The sequence below is a fragment of the Rhinolophus sinicus genome, chromosome 12, assembly GCF_057876585.1.
Source record: "Rhinolophus sinicus isolate RSI-liver-muscle chromosome 12, RSI-T2T, whole genome shotgun sequence".
Classification (NCBI taxonomy): domain Eukaryota; kingdom Metazoa; phylum Chordata; class Mammalia; order Chiroptera; family Rhinolophidae; genus Rhinolophus; species Rhinolophus sinicus.
Genome location: NC_142512.1, coordinates 55,079,052 through 55,102,689, shown reverse-complemented (window position 1 = coordinate 55,102,689; position 23,638 = coordinate 55,079,052). Strand labels below are relative to the sequence as shown.

Genomic DNA, 23,638 nt, shown 5'->3' with positions numbered 1-23,638 from the left:
GACATGTACCCAGGCATGGTTTAAGTGCACTGCTGGTGGTGGCAGAGTGGGGACGTGCGCGGTGTGCTGAGCAAAGGGACCACTGCCCAGGCAAAGGTGAGAGAGTTCTAGGTCCAGAACAGGCCTGAGTGGACGGCTTGGGGACAGGGGACCGAGAGGTAGGTTAGGACTAAATGTTGCCGCTCTGGCTTATCACGGGGACCATCCCAGAGACCCAAGGTGAGTCAGCAAGGGTGAGGGTGTACACCTGCCCATGACAGTGGGCATTGTCCAGGGGCGTTGCTGAAAGGCAGCCGCCTGAACTAGTGTCCTGAATTGGAGCCTTGGGGCCGAGGGCCTGGGCCTGGGCATTTCTCAGACTCTCCAGATGATTGACTCCGGCCAAAGCTTGCACTGAGCAGGGGTCTCCGAAGCAGGGTACTCAAGACAACTGAGGTGTGAGAAGAGAATTTTACGTGTAGTTAGCATATAGATTGACACCTAACTTGCCCCTAATTTTAAGTGAACAGATAGATGTCCAGAATGCTTGCCCAGCTTTCTGTAGTGCTGCTAGCGGGCCTTAGCAGGAAGTGTGGAGGCTGCAAGACCACCGGCTGTCAGGGCAGGCCAGGGGCCCATGAGATGCCCCAGTGCAGGAGGGGAGGCAGCCGCGCGAAAGCAAGCGGGAGGAGGACTTCCAGACTAAGGGAAGGTCAGGAGCACCTGTGTCTCAGCGCGGGCAGGCGGTGTGAAGAGGGCAGGCGGTGTGAAGGGGGCAGGCGGTGTGAAGGGGGCAGGCGGTGTGAAGAGGGCAGGCGGTGTGAAGGGGGCAGGCGGTGTGAAGGGGGCAGGCGGTGTGAAGGGGGCAGGCGGTGTGAAGGGGGCAGGCGGTGTGAAGGGGGCAGGCGGTGTGAAGGGGGCAGGCGGTGTGAAGGGGGCAGGCGGTGTGAAGAGGGCAGGCGGTGTGAAGGGGGCAGGCGGTGTGAAGAGGGCAGGCGGTGTGAAGGGGGCAGGCGGTGTGAAGCAGCTCCCCAGCCCGGACCTGGGACTCCCCACGGCCCACCCGCTGGATCCCTGGTGCCCTCGGTGCCTCCATCACAGCATGCATGTGTGGCTACAGTAGAAAAATGCAGAGAGACCCAGGGAATCCTATTCTGTAGCTGACAAAATTGAGCTGCTTCTGGGGTCAGCTGTGTCCAAATAGCACCCTAGGTTAGGCTTCCAGGGACCCCAGCAAGGCAGACTAGGCAAATATTTGCTCAAAAAAGCAAATTGAGGTGTAGTCTTTATAGAGAAGGATCTTAACCTGGGGTGTATGGACTTCTGTCCTGGGGTGGGGGGAGGGGACATCTTGAGCCCTGAAACTGTAAGCAAAGCGAGTGTGTGCGTGCGTGCACTTTTATGTGTCCGTGCCCGTGTTTTTCTGTGGACTGGGCCTGTAGCTGCCACCAGCTTCTCAAAGGAGTATGTGACCCCTAGGAGGCTACTCGCTGCCATTTAAAAAGTCTTTCTCTGGCTGGTAGGGGAGGGTGGAAGACAGTGCGGGAAGGGACAGGGAACCAGAGTGTGGGCAGCCTTGAGCCCGGGCACAGCAGCAGTGAGACCCATGGGAGGCTTTTGTGGTTTCTGGTGATTTGTTGGCCATGGGAGTGGAGTGGAGGAGCGGGAGCCAAGCTGCAGGCAGGAGAGTTGATTACAAGCGTCTGTGGTCGTCAGGTGAGCAGAGCAGGGCAGGACTTGGCACAGAGGGCAGGGCAAGCAGCTGGGTGGAGGCAGGTAAGGAGCTCGTGGACGTGTTGGGGAATCACCTCTGGGGTGCGACCTCAGTGCCGGGGGCCAGGTGTTCCCTAATGTGGCCAGTGGGTCTGGCGGGGTCACGTTTTCTGTTGAGTTCTGCTGGGATGTGGTGACAATGGGGTCCAAACAAGAAAGTCTCCGGCTATAGCTATAGCAGACAGTGGAAAATGAGGACCTGGGAGAGAAGGGGAAGTGGGGTACTGTGGGGGGAGCAGAGCCAGCAGGAAGCAGGGGAGCTGACACAACCAGCGTGGTGGTGCTGCAGCCCACGGCTAGTTGAGGGTTGGGGGGGAGCTTGGGTGAGAGCCCCTGCCTCAGTTCCTCCATCTCCAAACAGGAGATGATCGTTTGCCTGCCTCCTAGGGTTGTGGGCGGAGGTCACCAGGAAGAGCAGAGGTGAGATGCTGAGGGCAGGGCACAGGATAGGGACACAGGCTCTTGAGGTTGGGGCAGGCATTAACTCTGCCAGAACCTGTGCTGGATGCCTGCTCCTCGCCCCCCCAGGGGCTAGTGTGGTTTTTGCACAGTTGGGAGAGTGTGGACAGACACTGGCTGGGTCCCGGTGCCCCCGAGAGGGAGCCCAAGCAGCAGCCTGGGGACTAGGAGGGACATCGTGATAGTTCTGTGAACGGAAAGCCGTGCTGGTGCTGAAGGCACAGACAGCGACAACAGCTGTTGTTGCTCAGTGCTAAGTGCTTGGGACTGTTTTGCACGTTCCTGGTGTTAACTCGGTTACTTCCCAGTTATCCCCATTTTACAGATGATCACACTGAGGCACGGGCACCTAAGTAACTTGATCAGGGTCACACTCAGCAAATCGAGTAAGGAGGCAGTTTTCAAACGAGAGGAGGAGTTAACAGACAGAGGAGCTGGGTCCACGCTGGTCCCGAGTCCCCTCCAAGGGGTGGTCTCTGGGGAGCCAGGGTCGGCCGCGCAGATGGGTGAAGGATGGAGGGCCACGGGGTGGGAGAGGCTCCTGAAGGCTGGCCTTGTTCGTGAGGTTTGCCCATCCATAGGAGATGAGATGAATAAATTAAGCTCGATCCTGGCAGCAAAATATTAAACAGTCATTTCAAACAGTGTTATAGACTTGTGTTTATGACCTAGGAAAATGTTCAGAGATATTAATTTCAAAAGCCCGGTTACAGTCTGAATGCTTTCACATTTTCAACATTGTCTCTCTCCTGGACTCTGAGTCCTGCGGCTAACAAGTATTTTTAAAAATGCACGTTAAGTGTACATTTTTCAGAAAAAGTTACCAAGGGAACACACAGGAAGTGTGCACACACTTAAATGCACGTGTAGAGAAAAGTCTGGAAGGATGTCCATCAAAACTCTAAGCAGTGGATGAGATCAAGGGTGAGTTTTATTTCTTTTTGCTTCTCTGCGTTTTCTCAGTGTTCTGTGACAAACGTTAGTTGTGTAATTATTTTAATGTTAAAATGCATTGGGATTGAGAATGGAGAGACAGGTGGGTGCTTTCTTCAGGACGGGGAGCAGGCTATGCTTTTTATCAGCTTTATTGAGGTGTCATTCACATACTGTTCGGTGCACCCATTTCAAGTAAACAATTCTGTGGTTTTTACTGCATTTTCAGAGTGGTGCAACGGTCACCACTAGCTGATTTTGCAACCTCCAGAGGACCCCTAGTAGAGCTTGTCGGATGCTTTCGAGCTAAGACTCAGCACACTTCTCCCTGATCCTGGGCAGCAGTCTGGGCCCTTCTGCTCCTCACAGCGGGAAGCACATGACGACAGTTGGCCTCCTAAACTTTGCTCGCCCTTCAGGGCTTGGGAAGCCGGCCCTGATGGCCTGATGTTGCAAACACGGTTTTACTGGGATGTAGCCACGTTCATTCGTGATGTGGTGTCCGCAGCCGCTTTTCAGCAACAGCAGCGGAGTTCGGTTGCAGCACAGACTGGAGGGCTCGCAGAGCCTAAATTCCTTCTTGCCGTTTAGGGACACTGTCCCCATCTCCTGGGCTGAGTGATGAGGACCAGCATGCAAGTGTGTGCTTCCTGCCTCCAGCTCACCTCTCACCTGGCCGCCTGCTTTCCAGAGCAGGGTGACTCGACAAGAAATGGTGCCTGTGGGGTGTCATTCTCCAAACTGACCTCAAAGTTGAATCCTCTCGTCTTTTCTGGGCTCTTGAGCCTGTGAGCAGAGGTGTGGAGGAGAGGGTTTCCTGGCAGCCCCTTCAGGGTTGGGGGCACCTTCATAGACTCGGCTAAGCGCGTGGGCACTGTACTAGGTTGTGCCCTGGTCCCGATTATAATCGGAGGTGCTGGATAGAAAGCGCTTCAACAGCTGATTAAGAAACCGAGGACAGAATGAGGCAATGGACCGACATTTTAGAGAGAAAAGACACACTGGGAGGTATCAGGACGAAAGGCCCGGGCTTGGAGCCAGCAGGAGCTGCTTCTGAATCCTGACTCTGTCTCTCTGAGCCTCAGTTTCCTCTTCTGTAAAAACAGGATTAAGCTTCCCAGGGTCGTGCCACAGTAGACGTTGAGTACGTTTCTGGTGAATGGGTAAAGCATGCAGAAGCATGGAAGGGGCTCAGTAGATGTCAGTCCCACCCACCCCCAGCTAGAATTTTGAGCCTGGACAGTGCTTCTGAGGCACCCGTGTCCTCGGTCCCTGGAGTTCTTTAACGAGAAGTCATGGATGTGGAGCAGGGAGGTAAACCTGCCCTCTGCGTTCCTGGCCAGCTCTGTTTTCCCTTTTGCTCCTGCGAAATGCTTGAGTCCAGGCTGGCGTGACTCTGCTGTACTTCGGTCCAGGGAGGGCGCAGGGATTTTCAGTGCAGCCCTATGCTGAGAGGAGGACACGTGTCCCTAATGATCACCCCGCACCCCACCACCAAGTAGCGGCCTTACCTTGGATGATCCACATGCTGCTGTTTCCGTGCTACCACCCGCTGGTCACTCCAGGTCGTTGAGAATTCACTGCTGCGTTGGGTGACCCTCCCCGGGCCACTGTGTCCTCGCCTGCATCCCATGACATGCGAGGGAGTGGAAAGCAAGGGCAGGAGTTGGGAGAAAGCCAGGAGTTCATTAGACTTGGAGACTTGAAGCGATGATACTCTTAGGCTGTGTGTCCTGAGTGTTTGCACACACCTGATGGAACCTGAGCTCATGATGGCCTTGGCTAGGGAGGGTTGTCACCGCCCACCACCAGGGACTCTAACACTGGGGAAGGTGATGGCATCCACTGGCACTAGAGTCCAGGGTGCTTTCTAGACTCAGCATTCTTATTTGTCACCAGCGAGGACTGGGGGGTCATTCGTGGGCTTCAGGTCAGTGGTGGATTGTTCTGTTCACCGGAGAGTGTCCGTTTCAGGAGTGTGTTGACCCTGTGGCAGGTGGCTCTGGGGGGCACACAAGGCTTCCTGGATGTGGGCACACAGTTCTCTCCAGACGGCTTTTCCCTCCAGCCCCGCTAGCATTTCACCTGCAACCCTCGGAGTAGCAGGCTGGGCCTGCCCAGGCAGAAGCCGAGTGTTTCAGGAAGAAGGGTTTTAGAGTGTAGCTGTGATGGGCGTCCCCAGTCCCCAGTGCTCAGTTGTGACATCTTGGCCCCGCTGGCCCCAGGACAGGGAATGAAGGAACACATCTGTGGTGGTCTTTGCTTTCTGTGCACCAGTTCTGGAAAGCAGGGCAAAGTCACCAATCGTGCGTCTCGTAGATGAGCACGTCAGTTGTCTAGGGCTGTTCAGTGCAAAAGGACTTCACAAGGACTCAGGGAGGCAGGTGAGGCAGGGGTCCTCCCTCTCCTGTCTGGACCTGGACGGGAAGCCCTTGATGATTTGCCCAAGGTCATGCAGCTGAAGGGCGGTGCCAGGAGTGTCAGGAGTTGGCTCGGTCTCTGCCAATGAGGTTGGACGTCACAGTTCTGGACTTCCCGTCGCTCCGTTCCATCTGGCCAAAGGACTTGTTGTCCTTGGAAGGGCTTGATGACAGGTATGTTTTGTCTGAACCCAAGGGTTTAGAAGGGCATTTTGGCAGTGCCACTCAAGGGCTTTAACGCTAAGTCTCCCCTTTGATCAAGCAACTCTACATCTAGGAATTTTTTCTGAGGAAAATAATTAAGGACACACACAAGCATTTAGTCACAGGCTGTTCGGCTCAGCCTTGTTTATCGTAGGGATGTGTTAGAAACACCTGTATACACGACAGCCGCAGGGGAGGGGTCAAAGAAATCATTGCTTTGGATGCCCTGCCAGACCAAATGGTGTGGGATTTTTTTCTTGCCATGGAAGATGCTCAGATAAATGAGGGGAAATTAGACTTTCTTTTGCAAGTGTATGTTTTCTAGTTTTTCTGTGAAGAACGTGAATGGTATGCGTCATTTTTAAAGTTAGTTTGCTCCAGTATGGGTCTCATTGTAGTCAGCAGCAGTATGGCTTGGATGTTTCGGGCTGGGTTGGTCCTGCGTCAGTGGTGGCACCTGGGGACAAGGGACAGTTGAGCAGAGCCGGTCAATGCGGAGGATGGGAGCTGTGCTTTGGGAATCGCTAAGGCAGAATCAGGAGGGCCCGGGCTTGGGAGAAATGTTTTCAATCTGAAACAAGCTGCAGAGGGTGGGACATTGTGGAAAGCCATCAAAGCTGTAGTTGTTGGTCGCCATGTTATCTCCCCCACACCCCACACCGAACTTGTCTTTTGCTGGTGGCTGGGTACACAAGACCATGCTGAGAGGCTAAGGCATCAGTGGGATTCTCTGGGGAAGGAGTAGGCACGAGACTTGGTTTCTATAGGGCCAAGAAGGGAGACCCAAACAGTGGATGGGGTGGTCGCCTGTGAGGGGCATTCTTTCTGGCCCGTGCCCGGGCAGGGACCAGCTGACCTCTCCAAGGGTCCTTCCAGCCCCCAGACGGGTTCTTGTTCCAGGATCAGGTCTTCTGAAACTACCTTCCCGAGATCCCCACGCTTTAGCCAGGGTCCTGCTGTTGACTTCCTCCTCTCAAGGAACCAACTCTGAGATCGCTTGGTTTGACTCCCTGGGGCCAACATCATGTTCCCCCAATGACATTTCTTAATGGTCTGATTTGTGGAGGGTGCCCCGAGGCCTAGACAGGCATGTTTCTTCTTTTGTGGGTGACAAAGGGGGCCTGGGCCAGGATACCTTCCCCCACCCCACCCCCACTGCCTCCAGTCAGCTTAGCTGGACAGTGGCACCTTGGAGGAGCCACTGACCTGAGCGGGAACAGATGCCCTCTGTACAGGAGAAGGGGTAGCAAGCATCACCAGGGAGCCATGACCTTAAAGTGCTACAGCTCAGAAGAGGGAAACCCTGGTGAGGAAGGCCATTGCCGTTCTGCTGGAGAAGGGAGGACTTGCTCACTGCGGGCACGTGCCTCCGTAAACAGCAGAAGCGTGCACGTGCCAGTGCCCTCACAGTGCCCGCACGGTGGCTGTCCCTCTGCTTAGCACCCCAGCTCTTTCAGCTGAACCTTTGTGATTGGTGGACCCAGAGCAGGTATCCTGACTGGCGCTCGCTCTCTGGCTGGCTCATCACTGACTTCACCCCTGCTCTGATGTCACAGCACAGCAGCCCTGTCGTTCCCGTGGCAACAGCCTGCCACAGTTCACCAGCTGGGCAGACAGACACTGGGCTGCTGGTGGAGGTGGGGAGTTGCGATTCCAGCCAGCAGTGGTCAGTGGGCCCCTGGAGACCCCCTGCAGACCAGCCAGGGCTGGGGTTCTTGTGTCCGCCCCCAGTCTGGGGGTGGTGTTCTTTGTGCCTGTCTGTTTGCTGAGGCTCACAGAGGGCCTTAGAAGTGGCCAGTCAGGGCCTCTAGGCCACACGTCCAGAGGGCTGATTTACAAGTCCCTGCTCCTTGGGGCTCTCCGTATACACTTTGATGTGGAAGGACAGGCAGTGGAAGCTGGTGGGACGGAGTTGGGGGCGATTGTGGCTGCTTGGAGGGGTGGGGGTTGACAGAGAGGTCATCGTGCAGCAAGACTGCTGTTGTAGTAGAGACCCCTGACCTAAGCTGGGGACTTGGAACCCATAAGGTCTGAGGGAAGCCGGTGATTGACATGGTCAAGAGACATTTAGGAAGGCGCCGTGAGCGGCCCACCCGGTAGCCTGGTGTCTCCCGTGAGTGTGGAACAGTCTGTGCCTCATGTGTGTCATTGTGAAGCTGGTTGAGGAGATAGTGGAGACCTGGGGAGGCTGAGCTTGTCCCCCAAGACTGGCTGTCTACCCACCTCAGCTTTCTAGAACTGTCCCAGTCCTGACTGCATCAGGAGAGTCACAAGCCCCACCCACCCCAGGATGCTGGTGAAAAACCTGCTGAGGGGCCTGGCTGGGAGTCACCTTCTCCCATGACCACCTTCCCCCCGCCCCCCCAACGTGTTCCAGTGCAGCACGTCCAAAACCCGGGAGCCACCACTCTGGAACTTAGCTGACAGTGATGGGGTGGCCAAAAGTAGAGGCTATGGGCTGCACACTGGGTGTCATAGAGTGTACTTTTAGAGGCTAGAATTCAGAGAAATTGAGGTAAAAATGTTTCTGATGTTTGTTTTATCTGGGCTTGGCTTGGATGCCTCCAGTGATGAGTGTCTCACTACCTATCGAGTCAGCCCAATGAGTTCAAGACAACCCTGTAGAAAGTGCTGCTTTCCACACGACCAGCTTCTGCCTTCCTGTAATGTGTTCTCAGTGGTCTAGTTCAGTCATCTGGAGACACGCACAGTAAGTACTATCCTCTTCCCCAAATTGTCCATCAAGCGTTTGGGTGTTTCTAAGGGTAATGAGCGCTAGCACCTATATACATACATGGGGTGTTGCTATTATTATTCTCATTTCACAGATGAGCAAACTGAGGCTCCCGGAGTTAAGCAACTTGCACCAGGTCACACAGTTAATACTCTTGAACTACCACGTAATGCTGTCCTAGCCTTTTTTATCACCCACAAGCCCCCCTCCTTGGTTCCTTAGGACTTTGCTTCCTTTGACGGGTTTTGTTTGTTTTTTCCATTCTCCTCCTGAGCTCTGAGGCTGCAGCCCCTCCTCTCCATCCTTACCACTCGACCTTTTCTGATTCCTGTCTGGGGAGACACGTCTTTCTCCGTTGTTCAGATTCCGTCTATTTAGTAGAGCTGTAGTTCTCATTTCGTCTACGTTTCTTACTGGGTTTCGTTCCTAAGCATTTCAATCGTTTGATCTTGAAACGTGTTTCCCATGACGTGGTCCAATCAGACGTCGCTAGATATCAACACCTCTTACCTTTGTAAAGGTACCGAGACCTGCGTCTGACTGTCAGCCCCTCGTGCTCGGTCTCCATCCTTTGCCTGCACATCGTGGCCCTGCTGAGGCATTTGCTGAGGCTTCCTGTGACCCAGGCATAGTTCTAGGTGCTTCCCAGGCCATGTCGTTTGACTTAGGGCGTCCTGGGGGTGCTTCTTGGATGTTGGCACGCTTTTCCACGTGGCCCTGTCACACCAGGGTCTGGGACATCCAGGTGAGGTCTGACCAGCTCAGGGCTGGACGGGACCATTATCTCGCTTGTTCTAGGCATTTCTATCAACGCAGGTAAAGAGCACCTGAGCTCTTTGGGTGGCCACGTCTCGGCCGACTCCTAGCTCAGCCAGTTAAGCCTTCTTGTCTCCTTACTTCCTTGGAACTGCAGGCCCCCACTCGGCTCTTGCACAGTTGGACCTTGGGACCCACATATGGGTTGTAGATGTGTTTCCATTACATTTTGTCTTGTTAGATTCGTCCAGGTATTCAAGCCTGTTAAAAATCTGAGCTGGAGGTTCGCCTTCCAGCACCACAGATGGTTTTGTGTGTCCCCGTGGGTAATTAATTGTGTGCTGTGGGTGTCTGCCTCCAGGATTGGTAAGCTTTCAGTTCCAACACTCACGACTTGACTCATGGGAGAGACTGTCTGTGCCCCAGACTCTATTTATTCTTACTTCAGACGTGCAAACAAAGTCACAGCCAGGGAGGAGGACATAGGAAGCTATAAAAAGTCGGCTTGAAAAACCCACATTATACTATCCTGGGGTCATTTAGTTTAGAGGAACTCTTGTCTTATGCATGTCTCCTCCTCATACAGCTTCAAAGCCTGTAGCAGTTCCCTATATTGTGGTCTTAAAGATAATCCAGCGTTTTCCAGAAAGGGTCCATTATATCTATTCTGTGTACTCTCAGAAGACAGAAAAATGATTAACTTTATATATGAAAGAATAAACCTTAATTATAAGGAAATGTTTTCTCTCTGGCCATGCCAGCTGCTGGAACCCTTTCTATATCTATTTTTATATGTTTCAAAGGAAAAAAAACAAAACAAAACACTAAACCTTGTCATCCAGGTGTGGAGTCTGTGGGACTTTGGAGCGAGGCCAGAGCAGTTTCCTTTTGGTTGCTGCAGCGGTTGGTTGGGGACGTCCTTGCAGGAAGGAGTGACCGGCTAGACCTGGGCTGGGGAAATGCGGGTGGGACTGCAGGGTGGGGGTGGGGCGGAGGGGTGTCCATGTCCATTTGAGGAAGAAGAGCCTGCAGGAGTGCAGTTATGGCGCTGGACCTGGGTGGGGGCATCTGGTGGCAAGGAGCCTGGCAGCTGTGCCCAGATGTGTGCGGGGAGCTGGCTCACGAGCTGCTGGAGCACCCTCAAGCCTGCAGGCTGGGACTGCCCGACTGGTGGGATGGGTGACTGAGCTCCTTCCTGGGCCCCTTGCCCCAGAGGCTGGGGTGGGGTCAGTCTGGAGCAGAGCCCTGGAATCTGCATGTTAACGAGCAACTCAGGTGATGGTGATGCAGGTGGCGATGTTCGCGGACTTGCTGTTGCAGAGAAGGCGTTGACCTGGAACCGAGGCTGTAGCCACAGTGCTGGTGGGGGGGGGCGCTGAGGGAGTGACTGAGGGGCTCAGCTGCCGTGGGGCAGGAGCCCGGCAAGGAGGGACCATTTCTAGGGCTGGGCCATGGAGCAGCAGCGTCACATCCCCTGGGAGCTCCTTAGAAATCAGAATCTCAGCCTTCCCCAGGCCTGTGGAGTCAGAACCTGGCTTTTAATAAGGTCCGAGAAACATTGTGCTAGACCTTGCCTTTCAATGTTCATGTAAAATACTTGAACAGAAAGGGGAAGGTGGTCCGTTCGATGAACACAGGTAAATGTACGCAGAAGGTGCAAAGGCCATTCTCATAGCACCAGAGGCTAAGTGCCTCTCAGAGTCACGGGAGGTCCGAGGTCAGGTGAGGACAAACCCCACTCAGGATGGAGTCCTGCCTCCCAGCTCTGACCGCCCTCAGCTGCAGGGTCGGAGCTGGGGGTCAGGAACCTGCCTGCTCCGTGCCGCTTAGCACGTTTAGGCGAGTTGTTTAACCTCTCTGAGACTCAGTTTCCCCATCAGAAAGTGGGGAGAGAAACGGAGCTCCCCTGCCATGGGGAGATGGCGAGACAGCATGAGGGTATACGTGGAGGGTATGAACAGCCTGAGACACGTGCCGTCAGTTAGGTCTCCATGGTAATCAATGTCACTTCCACAGACGAGCCCCGTTTTACTGTTTTTTCACATACGTTACCTTGTTTCGTTAAATATCTATGAACTCGGGCACCCCCAGGGGTGCAGATCATATACTGTGGTGGGTTCCAACCAAGAAAGTGTTGTGTGTGAGGCTGTCAGAGTCATCACCACCATGGCTGCCAGCTCGTGACCTGAGAAGGGGCGGCTTCGAGTCCTTTTGTCCCTGGAGACTTGCAGACTTGCTCATGAGACCCATGTCCTCCAAGGGGTATGACGTCTGTGCCCTGGTTACTTGGAAATCGTGTGTATAAGGCCTGTGCACATCCTCCTGACCCCACCACGGTGGGCGTCATGGTTTCTGGGGGGATTCAGCAACACCATCATGGCAAACCCCAACAACTGGAGGGCGTGGGTCTTTGTCACCACCAACACTAATTAGCTGTGTGACCATCCACTGTGGTGGACAGGCCCATAAAGACAGACTGGCCGTGGGCAGGGCCTTGGTGGCACACACGTTGCTTCTGCCATGTTATACCTTAGCGGCCCTGCGTGGGCAGCTTGATGCCTGTTGTACACGTGAGAGAACCATTGGTCATATGTATGGGGTGACTGCAGGACCTGCTATCCTGCAGCTGGAATTCGGGCCCATGTGACATGGAAACCCTAGTTTGGGTGCCTCCCAGCCTCTCATGGTGGCATTTGTCACTGTTCCTCTTTAGGGGGGAGGGGTGCCCTAGAGTCTCCTTTGGGCGGTGAGAAGGCAGAAGGACTCAGTGGGCCTGGAGCTTCCCCACTACCCACGAGGAGGGTCTTTCTCTGGTGACCAGGGAGGGCATCTGCCTCTGCTAAGAGCTGTCTGAGCGACTGCCCGGGTGTGGCTACCTGGGGCTGGCTCTGCCAGCTGGGGCCACGGAGAATGGGAGAGGAGAATAGGCCCAGTGTCCACTTGGCACTGTGGGAGGCCCAACGGGTGTCCACCCCACCTTCCCGTCGGCTGCTCTGAGTGGGGCTCTTGTGGGGATGAGGGCTCCTGTGGGGATGGGGGCTGTGATTTTCCCGAGTGGTGGAAGGCAGCCAGCACAGGGCAGCCTGTTCAGCTCGGGGGGAGCCGGATCAGAAGCCCAGGGTGCTCAGCACACTCGGGTCTCAAGTCAGCAAGTGGAAAGGGGCTTAGAGGTGACAGCATGGAAGAGCCGGGGAAGGGGTGGGCTGGGCAGGGCGAGGAGCCGTCCCCCAGTTGTTGCAAGGTCTTCAGCGCCTGAGCTGTGGAGCTGACTGTCATTTGCCTTAAGTTTTCATCCATTTGCGTGTCTCCAGGAAAACCCACTTAGCAGCACTGGGGTACCCGCCCCAGTGGGCCCGGCTCCGGGTGTAGGGAGTGGGAGAGGTTTTACTAATCATTGCTGGTTGTCAGGGGGTGTGAGCCAGTGGCTCCGGGCCCAGCAATCGATCTTGGGGTGTGGTTTGCCCCATTCTGTGTTTGTATCTTCCAAGACAGACTAAGAGACATTCACAGCTACTCAGATCTCTCCCCACCTGTTTGGACACCCCTATGGCCATTCCCAGTGGTGGGAAAAGCTCAGTCTTTTGGCATTTGAGATCCAGATTCAAACCCATCTCGGTGTGAGCTGGGAAATTCATTCACTTCCTCTGTGCTTCCATTGCTTTGTGTGGCACGTGCTTTCATCTCTGCAGGGCATATGCTTAAGAGTGGAATTGCCGGGTCCTACGTAAAAAATACCCAAAAAACAGCCAAAGTCTTTTCCAAAGTGGCCACACTATTTTGTGTTCCCACCAGCTGTGTGTGAGGGTTCCAATCTTTCCATGTCCTCACCAACTCTTGTCAGTGTCTTTTTCCTGTTGGCCGTCCTAGTGGGGGTGACGTGGTGTCTCCTTGTAGCTTCAGTTTGCATTTCCCCGATGACTGTTGGCTTTGAACAGCTTCCTGTGCTTTGTCAGCCGTACATATACCTTCTTCGGTGAAGGCCTATTCCAAACTTTCGCCCGTTTTTAAATTGGATGATTTGTCTTGTGATTGAGTTGTAAGAGTTGTTTATGTTTTCTTGGATTCAAGTCTTTTGTTGCATGTATGATGTCCAGGTATTTCCTTCCAGTCTCTGCCTTGTGTTTTCACTTAGTAATGATGTCTTTTGAAGCACAAAGGTTTTTAGTGTTGATGATGCTCAGTGTATCAGTTTCTTTTATTGCCTGTGCTTTCGGGGTTGTAGCTAAGAAATCTCTGCCTCCCGGAAGGTCATGAAGATACACCTCTGTTTCTTAATAGGTGGTTATAGTTTTTGACCTTCCAGTGATGTCTGCGGTCCATGTGGAGTTAATTTTTGCATATGGTGTGTAATTTTGTATATGATAAGGGATGAAATTCATCCTTTTTTGTATGTGGTTATCCAACTGTCCCGGCACTATTAGTTGGGGGAAAACAATCCTACTTTCCCCCACGGAATTGCCGTGGCACCTTTTGCCCACAATCTCAGTCGTTGCATTTAATGTATCTACTTTCTCTTTTCCTCTTGCTCATGATGGTAGTGGGCAGACTGCTAGAATATAACATTAACCACTGCTCTAAGTGTATAACTGCATGGTCAAGTTTACCAAAAGCCAGCGGCAGTGTGACCAGCTGAGGTTGGTGGGTCACTGTGGTTGACCCAAGCAGCAGCGGGCCTGCTCTGCCGCCTGCCATTCGTGTGACCCAGGTCTAGGTTCTTCTTAATCACTTCCTGCCTCAGTTTCCCCACCTGTGACCCCCACCCCCAGGTGACCATAGCTCCTTACCTCCGTCTAAGGTTACTGTGAAGAAGTGCCTGGAGGGGGGCTGCACGATTAGCATAGCAGTTCCGTAGTGGACGAGCTGTTTGTGACTGTCACCAGTACTCTGGGCTCCAGGTGCTCAGCCTGGCTCCACACAGACCGAAATGAGAGCCAGGAAGGGGCAGCTGAGGGTCACCTGTACAGACTGCAGCTGTCCAGGACGCAGCTCCTGGCTGCAAGTGGCGATAGATGTGACTCCACACTGTCTGGTGTAAACACACCTCCTTCCCTGTCAGAGCACAGGAGGGGGCCCCCTTCTGATGCCAGGTCCCCTCTGATAATTACACGAGGGAGGAGCTGGGAATCATGAAAAAGAAGTAACGGCAGCTTAGCCGCCCTTCTAATGAGATTGCATTAGATTCTAGTTCCAGACAATGCATGTTCTCTCTCCCTCCCTCCCTCTCTCCCTCCCTCCTCCCCTCCCTCCTTCCCTCCCCCTCCCTCCCTCCCCCCTCCCTCTCCCTTCCCCCCCCTCAGGCTCCTCTTGCCCCACCCCTTCCTCCTTGCATTTATAAGTATAATAGCTCTCCCTCCAGAGGGCCGGTGGTTTGCATCCACCCCCACCTCAATCCTGTTACATCTCAGCCTTGGCCCTATTGACGTTGGAGCTGGTTCGCTCTGGTGGTCGCAGCGTCCCTGGCCTCCACCCACGAGAAGCCGATAGCACCTCCCTCTAGTTGTGACAATGAAAAATGTCTCCAGACATTGCCACGTATTCCCTGGGAAGCAAAACACACCCCCTTAAAAACAGCTGCCCTACGGGATCTGTGCGAGACAGAAATTGGGAGACAGGATGGGCCTGGCTGGGAGGTGTGGAGGGAGAGCTGGAGGGACATGTCTGAGTGTGTCTCCCCAGTCAGGGCCCCTGTGCCTTGTCTCCAGGGCCTTGCTCACTCTCCGGGCCGCGGCGTGTGTCCTCGTGCCCTTGTGCTTCACGTGGGTAGCTGTGCATCTGTGGCTCCTCGGCCTCCATCCTGTGCCCTCGGCTCCCACCAGCCTCCCTCCGAAGCCATGTCTGCCAAGGTCTCCAACAGGAAAAGAAACGCAGGGAGAGCTGTTCCCTGGATTCCCGGTCCCGATGATGTAGCTTTGCTTTTGAGGCAGAAACACACATTGCTACAAGTCAGAGAGAAAGGAGACCTTCCTTTGCAGAGAAGACAAGACCTCAAGCAGTGGAAAAGCCACCCACTCCAGCGTGTGGCCAAGGAGTCGAGGGTGGAGTGGCAGGAGGCCCCAAACCAACAAGTCCAAGGCCTGGGAAGGCTGTGTTTCACACATCTGTTAAATATGGGAGGAGGATGGGCCAAGGAACCCAAACCTGACTCAAAGGGGCTGGCCTGGCGAGGAGCAGCCTGGCCGCCAAGGGCCAGCAGGAAGCCGACAGCAGCCTGCAGGGAAGACAAGAGTTACCAAAGAGACCCGGTCAGACTGCAGCCCTGGGACACCAAGTCCCAGAAGAGAGCATTGGGTGCCGAGAAGAAGGGGGCTGGCAAAGCCGCCGGCCCGCCATATCTTCCCCCGAGCCTCCCTGAGAAGAATAAGAAGAAGCAAGGGCCTTCAAGGAAGACCAGCAGTGGCCGCCGTGCCACTGATCCTCAGGTGAGAGGAGGCCTGGATGTGGGAAAGCTCTGGGCTGCTGCAGGGGAGACTGCGATCCCGGAGGAAAGGGAGAAAGACGTCACCTGGGACAGGAGGAGGCAGCAGGACAGGAGTACTGCTTGTCTTGTTCAAGGCCTGAAAAACAACTTTCTGGATCAGAGTCCCAAGGGCCAAGAGGATGACCTGGAACAGCTGTGGCCAGTCGGCTCCACCCGAGAAAGGGAACCCGCACCCCAGGCATCTCCGTGCCAGCGCAGTGACAAGAGCAGGTGGCAGCGAGAGCTGGAGTTGGCCTTCGAGGAGTTATTTAACACAAACAGAAAGCTGAAAAGACACCTGAGCTTGTACCTTGAATCCAGGCCGGGGATGCAGCAGAACCCCAGCGAAGAACAGGGCTTCTCAGAGATGCACAGACAAAGAGCTGAGTCCTGGAGAGAGAAGACGGTACTCGATGCGGAAACGGCAATGGTGCCTGCAGGGGAAGCCATGAGTCCAGCGGAGGGGGGCGCCCACCAGACATCGCCCATAACCGACCTGCAAAATCTTCTGAGCAAGCCTGAGAACCAGAAATATCGGAGGGCGGTCAAGGCCAGGTTCAAGAACGAGAGTCCACTGTCGTCTTCGGAGGCAGGAACATTTATCAGTGAGGAGCCTCTGGTCTCGAGCAGCCCAGAGTCCGGACAGGAAGTGCCAGGGCTGGACACGCTCTCCCTCCCGCTCCACCCACAAGAACAAGCAGACAGAGCTGGCTCGATGGCATCCAGGCAAAAGCAGAAAATGGAGATGGAGCAGAGAAGACTAATGCAGCTGGAGTTCCCTGAACAAACCCAACAGCCAGCGACGAGCTTGAGCTTGGAGGCCTGCTACCAGCCCGAGCTAGGAGAGGAGAGGGGGGGACAGACAAGAGCGCGTCTGGCTCATCTCACAGCCTCCTCCTCTCGAGACCAGGACGAGGACGGAGGATGTGAGCTCAGTCCCACTCCCCCCCGGGCCACCAGCATCATCGATGACGATGACATCTATGACCTTGATGAGGATGGGCACAGCCACATGATCCGTGACCTTCAACAGCACATTTTAGAGCAAAACATGTTGCACAAGCAGTTTCTTGAAGAAGCCCGGAAGCGCTTGCAAGAGTTTCAGAGAATATGTTAAAAGCGCGAGTCCCACCCACGATAAACATATCACTGATGTCTGGGCGTGATGCCAGCACTGGTACCTAAGTCTGAGACCCGTGTTTGCTTCGTCTGCTCAGGAAGTGATAGGCCCCTTCACTCATTCCCTAACCTTGCGTTTAAAACGAAGCCCTGCTCTGGAAGTCTCCTGAGCACAGAGCAGGAACCCAGGTGGGTGTGGTGACGGGACTGGCCAGTGCAGCACTGAGGTGGGTCCCAGAGCTGCGGCTGTTTTCATGTGCACACACCGGAAGTCCAGGTAAAGTCAGCACTTCAGATGTCTTAAGCAAATGAACACTGGACTTTCAGGGACATCCAAGGTCAGACAGGCACAGTTTCAAAAGATACCTCATCTGTTGTTTAGCCACTGGGTGAGGCATTGACTTAACAAACCTTTTCCTGGTCTTTCAAACCAACAAAATCACATCATTTCATAAGACATCACTTAGTAACATTCTTGTAACTTTAATATTAATAAGTAGAGGAGAAAGGAGGAGGGAAAAGAGGGAGGGAAAAAGGGGAAAGAGAGAGAGAAAGAAAATGGGAAGGGGGGAGGATGGGAGAGGGAGAGAGAGGAGGGAAATTGTTCCCAGCCACCTAGCCCTCTGGGACTGGCCGTCACGGGGGACCTGGGTGTCTGGAGAGTTTCCCACCTCCAGCTTTACCTCTGACCCAGCAGCCTCGGCAGCCATGGAGACCCCACACTGGATACGGTTTTATCTGCCAATTGCGTCCTCAGGGACTGGGACAGAGATAGACAAACCTTTTCTGCAAAGTGCCACATAGTAGATATTTTAGCTTTGCGGGCTACAGTCTCGGTGGCAACTACTCACCCCTGCGTAGACAACACAATAAATGGCTATGGCCGAGTTCCAATAAGACTTTATTTGTAAAAATAGTTGGAGGCTGGACTTGGCCCTGAGGCATGGTTAGCTGACCCCTGGACTAGTGTATCAAGGAGATGATCTCTCCCCCCGCCTTCCAAGGACCTTAGATACACGGAGTTGGCCCAGCCACCTCAGTCAAGAACGATCCTTTTAATCTTGTGTATTACTTTGTAAACAACAAAATGAACACCTGTGAGCTCATCACACAAACCCAAGATCGGGAATGTTTCCTGGAAACCAGCTTCTGTCTGTGTTGCTTCCCTTTTCTGTGCATGGTTCCCCCTTAGCTCTATGCCTGCTGACCGTGGGGTTTGCCCCTGCATCTCATTATCTATAGATAGATAGATACACACACACACTAAACATTATACTGTTTAGCTTTACGTCTGTTTGAACTTTGTAAAAGGATGTTATATGTGTTCTTTTGGAAGCCTTTCTTGGTCTCAGCATAATTTATCCGTGTCCCACATGGGTGTCATTTATTTATTTCTTTGCAGTGTCATATCATCATGGGCCTTCTTCCTAGGATTATAGTTTCTCAGTTTTACGTCTGTTCCCCAAAAGAGAGCTGCACCCCCAATGCATGAGGATCAGAAGGCCCGGTGTCAAAACGTCCTTTTGGGGGTTTGAACACCAAGGTGGGATTTACGTGTGGGAAAGGTTCCCTCAGTCCTTTTCTTCCCCTTTTCACTTTGTTTTTGTTTTTTTTTTTTGGCCCTGGAAAATGTTAACTTGATCTTATGCTATTTTCCCTTTACAAATCACTGAGTAACAGACACTGCCCCAGTAACTGGAGATGAACAGTGAATGTCTCACGTGGGAGTCATGGCACTCAGGTTCTAGGGGCGGGAGCAGGTAATTAGTAAATGTGCCGTGACAGACGGTGATGCTGGATGTGCAGGGAGGTGTGGGCGACTGACCAGTGAGGGCCCTGCAGGACCCTCAGCCTGGCTTCCTTTAGCACCAAGTTCCCAGAACCCCCAAACTGCCCCTTTGAGTGGGGCAATAACAGCCTCCCACGAGGTTGGGGTTTTTTGTTTTGTTTTGTTTTTTTTAACTTTTATTTATTTTAAGTGTGTTTTTCCAGGGCCCATCAGCTCCAAGTCAAGTAGTTGTTTCAATCTAGTTGTGGAGGGCGCAGCTCACAGTGGCCTATGCGGGGATTGAACCGGCAACCCTGGTGTTACGAGCATTACACTCTAACCAACTGAGATAACTGGCTGCCCCCTGGTTTTGTTTTTAAATCGATAGCTTGGGTGAGGAACCTCTAACCATCTCACATTTTCATCATGTGGGTCTCCTCTGTCTGTCTGTGGCTTTTTCACTGGATGTAGAGACAAATGTTTGCTCCCAGCCCGGTTTCTTCCTGGCACCTGCTTCCGGAAGGGCTTGGGGCAGGGCTGCAAAGCCGCCCAACAATTTCATCTAAGCCCATCGTGATTAAGAAAGCGGTCCCGTGGTCAGGAGAGCTGCTGTTACATGCGGATTACCCGTGTGTGTGTGTGTGTGTGTGTGTGTGTGTGTGTGTGTGTGTGTCGGGGTGGGGTGGGGTGCTGGCTTTAGCTTTGTGGGATGCTCAGCCTTGTGTTACGAGACCCCCTGCAGCTCCTGTCTGCCACTGCAGGATCCCTTCAGTCTGAGAGGGTCCTGTGGGATCACCGGGTTCAAAGCCACGATGGGACCCAACATTGAGTAATGAGGTCTTCCTGACTTGGCCTGCCAGCCACAGTCTAATGAATGGACGGGCCTGCCTTTGTGTGGTTAGTTTTGTTTCCAGTGTCAGAGGCAGTATTTGTGGTTCGTGTGCCCTTCTTGGCCACACTTGAGCTAAAAGTAGGTGTGGGGGACGGGCAGCGAGACACGGTGCAGGGTGACTCATCTCTGCCAGGACAGTCACACCTACACTGTCCCCTGGCAGCAGGACGAGACGCCGTGCTCTTTCCTACCTGTCCTGTAGAAGGCTAAAGGGGACGGGGCACTTTTTTGCCCAGGCCAGTGGTGTAGGGAATAAAACAGCCCTCCAGGACCTGCCCCTCCAAAATACGGCCCTCTGGTGACTCTGTGGAGATGTCACAGTGACTTCCATCTCTCAATGGGATCCCAAGGGCGGACCCTGGCTGCTCTCCTCTTGGTCACTTTGATGCAGCTGGACTGTGGTGCTAAGGGCGTGGGCGGTGCTACCTGGAAGGGCATGGGACTCCTGGAAGGTCTCTGTGAAGCTGGGTGGCACTGAGGACCCCGCACACGGCGGCTGTGTGCACCTCTGTCCTCCTAAAGTACTTCTTGGGCCCTCCCTTATGGGTCTTCTTCCTCCTGTGTCTTCTAGAGCTTTCCATGTTTTAGTTTTTTCTTCTCCTTCCAAATTTGGGGGCAGCTTCCCTGTTCCTATCTCACTTTGCGTTTACCAGAACCTTTGCTGTCTAGTCACTTCCTTGTAGCCCTGCCTGTGATCTCCCCAGACCACAGGGAGTCGGGAGGGCCTCTGTGGCTGACCTGGTGGTGGACAGGTCACCCTGTTTGTCCCAGGGGTTTGCAGGGAACGGCAGCATTGGATGCGGGCACTGCTGAGGTCCGCCGTCCATTGGCAGGTGCGAGCTGGCATGTTCTGACAGGTGCTGGCTAGGACAAGAGACGCAGGGACAGCAGGGCCCTCTGTGACACCCTGTGATGGCAGGCCTGCTCCTGCACTTGCTGGGCGAGTGGGGCCTCGTTGGTTTTGGACGTGACCCCATGTTCTGTGCGTGCTGCTCTTCACAGCCTCCCACATGTCCCCTCCCCCCCGCCCCCCCTCGCCCCCCCGCTAGGTGCACAGCCATAATGTGTGTGATAACATCCCGGACCTCAGAAATGTCAGATGATGGGAAAAATAAGATTTGCAAAGTTGGAGGGAAGCGGGGATCCTCCCTGACCTGCAGTAGTTCTTCCAATGAGTGGGAGTTCCTTCCCTTTGTAACCTGAGGGCAGGTGGACTGAGTAGAGCAGCTGTCCCTTATAGGTCCTGTGACAGCCCTGGGCATGTCCCAGGCTGGACACAGAGGGCCCGACTGACCCACACCACCACATGCTACCAGCTCCGAGGGCTGTATTTGCAAGGCTACACTGAAGAGGAGAACGAGCCACTGGGCACGCCCCGCCCAGTGGGCCCACACTGGGTTCTCTCCATTCTGGACAGTGGGCTTTCAGCCCTCTGTTGGGGGGGCAGCCCGCAGACCACAGACCTCAAAGCCCCACGCACTGTCCGTGCTCACAGGGGCCTGAGCCAGAGGCCCCGCCCTCGTGTGTCCACTCCCCAGAATGAGGCAGTCTGGAGAGAAGCGGAGACCTGCCTGAGGTCACAGCCCACAGTGGCAGCGTGGGGACAGACCCTCGTCTGCTCACTGCCTCTCAGTTCTGAGCTGTCCGCCTGGCCTCTCTGGGCCTGTGGGTGGGGAGGGCTTGCTGGGGGCGGCTGGGTAGTTGCTCCAGGCCCCCTCTGCCTCCTCCCTGCCCCTTCCTGCTCTGAGCTCCGACCTCCCGGCTTGGGGTTTGCAGGGCTGAGCTTGGCTCCTTCCCGGGGTCTTGGCGGAGAAAGTGCAGAGCAGCACTTCCCTCCACAAAGCCGCACTGTTCTCAGCAAATCCTCCCAGGATCGGGTGCATTTTTTTCAAATGATTCAGCAGCACGTGAATGGGAAGGGCCGAGCCCAAGGCTTCGGAACGTGACCAAGGCCTCTCTCATGGGATCCCACTGGGCCCACATGGAGAGGGGAGGAGGATGGCGGGGCTGGGGTCGGGGTCGTACCAGGATCCTGGGGGCTCGGGGAGGGCAGCTGGGTGGTAGTGCTGCAGCTTCTCCCTGCACAGCCAGGAGCTTGAGCTCTTACAGGAGCTGGTTCTCTCCTGGGGGTGGCGGGTACGGGGGCAAAGCAAAGGGACAGGAAACGGAGATGGGAGAGCTGGTCTCCATGGAGACGGGCATCCAGTGGACAACAACTCACGTGTATGTGTTAGAATGTTGAACAGCACGGGGCAGACCTGGCACACCCCCAGGTACCAGGCTCACAGGCCATGTGGCCTGGGCTTGGGTTGCTCTGCTGCTGCTGGTTCTCCATCCTGCACCCCTCACCCTCCCTGCCCTATCTCAACCCCACCAAAACACGTCTGCTCTGAGCAGTTGTCAATCCAGGTGTCTCTAACCCTGGCCTGAGTCACACCAACCAAGTCTTGCCCTCACCGTGGACAGGCACAGCCCTGCCCCAGAGCTGGGGACATCTGTTGGCTCCTGGGGATGGGGAGATTTGGAGGGCCCTGGGGGAGGGGGTGTCTGGCCTCTCACAGCTGCTGTTCGGATGCAAGAAGCCCTTGGTTCCCCCACAGCATCACAGGCTGTTTTTAATTACTAAATGACGGCCCCCATTTTTGCTCATTTCCCTAAAAGGAGTGGACTGGGAGGTCTGCTGCACCACTGACCGAAAGGCGCCAGGTACTGAAGCCAGAGAAGGCTGAGCTGTGCTTGGGCAAAGCCCCCATGATGAGGTCCACCCAGGGCACCTGGGAAGGTGGGGGCTGGGCGGACAGTGAGGCTGAAGGGGCACGTGGGGCTGGACACTCCCAGGGACTTCCAGGCACTAAGCCAGCGCTGACACTGTGCATTCCTTGTGACATCTCCCGGGCTGCTCAACCGCACCCCATGTGCAGTTCAGGGGCGTGGCCTCAGAACCTGGGGCGTTAAAGCAGGTCTGCACTCCATGTACACACTGTCCCTTGCTCGGTCACTGCCCGCCCACCCTTACCCCTCCAGCCGGCGAGGTCAGCCCACCCCCTAAAAGAAACAGATGCAGTCCCATAGGAGAGGTGCAAAACCATCTTTACTCTGTCCCCCGAAGTCCCTGAGATGATTTAGTTACATGCAAGCAGTTAGGGGTCCTCAATAATCGAGGGGCAGGGCCCCCCTCATTCCTAGTGGCAGGTATTCGTGCAGACTTTGGCACCTCTGATAGGAGGGTGGAAATGTCTAAGTTCGCGGCACCCCTTCTCTGGGAAGTGTAGACAGAAGCCCGGGACCCTGCAGACTCCCTGAAGTACCCCAGCAGAGCAGAGCGCACCTGGGGAGCCTGGGAGCCTGCCCCCTGGCCTGGAGTGAGTGGGGGCTGGGTTTCATTGGGGAGAAAATCATTTCTTTCTGAATTCCTCTGAAATGGCATGTAATTCTACCCGGAGACGGAAATGGACCCAGTGGCCTGCAGAGGACTTGTGGCTCCAGTGGCAGTTATACCATTTGCATCTAAGAAATGCGGAGTCCTCTGCAGCCGGCCCCCTATGACATCTCACAGCTACTGCTTCTCTCAAACCAATGCCCACAGTGCTGTCGGCCTATTGCCATTCCAGTCACAGCAGAACGACCCACCCACTCTTGATTGGGGCCAGCAGGGTCTTTGGAAATGTGCTGGCTGGTCCCCTACCTCCCCCTACCCTACAGTGCACGGCACTGGGAGCGTGTGTCCCTCATTGGAAGGACCGCTGGGTATTTTCCAGAGGGCTGTGAGCCACCTCCAAGAGCAGAGTGGCACTGTCCCTGCTAACACCCACTTCCCTGGGCATCCCTCCCAGGTCCAAGCTGGAGGCTGCAGTAGGTGGGCTGGGCTGGGTGGGGCGGTGGCCTCTGCTGACACCAAGCCAACCCTGCCAGTCTAAGCCAGTGTGACTGGGGACCGGAGTTTGACCTTGTATTAGATGGATGTTTTTCCAGATCCTGGGATTCTCACACCTCTTCTGGACACATGCGTGATTTTTCCCTCAGCCAGAAGCTCTACTCAGTAGGCACGGGGCTGGGAGTGTTGAGTGCGTGGGGACAAGGCCGTGAATGTCTCCAAGTCACGTATTAATAACTGCAGGTTTCCCTGTGCTCCGGGGTTGGGAGC

At 54.7% G+C, this 23,638-nt stretch overlaps 2 protein-coding genes across 2 annotated transcripts in view; both read left to right on the top strand.

Annotated features, from left to right (window-relative positions):
* The window catches only part of TIMP2 (TIMP metallopeptidase inhibitor 2), a 44,694-nt gene that overhangs the window by 4,979 nt on the left and 16,077 nt on the right, over nucleotides 1-23,638 (top strand). The window lies entirely within an intron of this gene.
* Nucleotides 14,569-17,358, top strand: CEP295NL (CEP295 N-terminal like). Its single transcript, XM_019735657.3, has one exon. It carries the CDS (start codon nucleotides 14,913-14,915, stop codon nucleotides 16,830-16,832), a length of 1,920 nt encoding a protein of 639 aa, XP_019591216.3. The 5' UTR covers nucleotides 14,569-14,912; the 3' UTR covers nucleotides 16,833-17,358.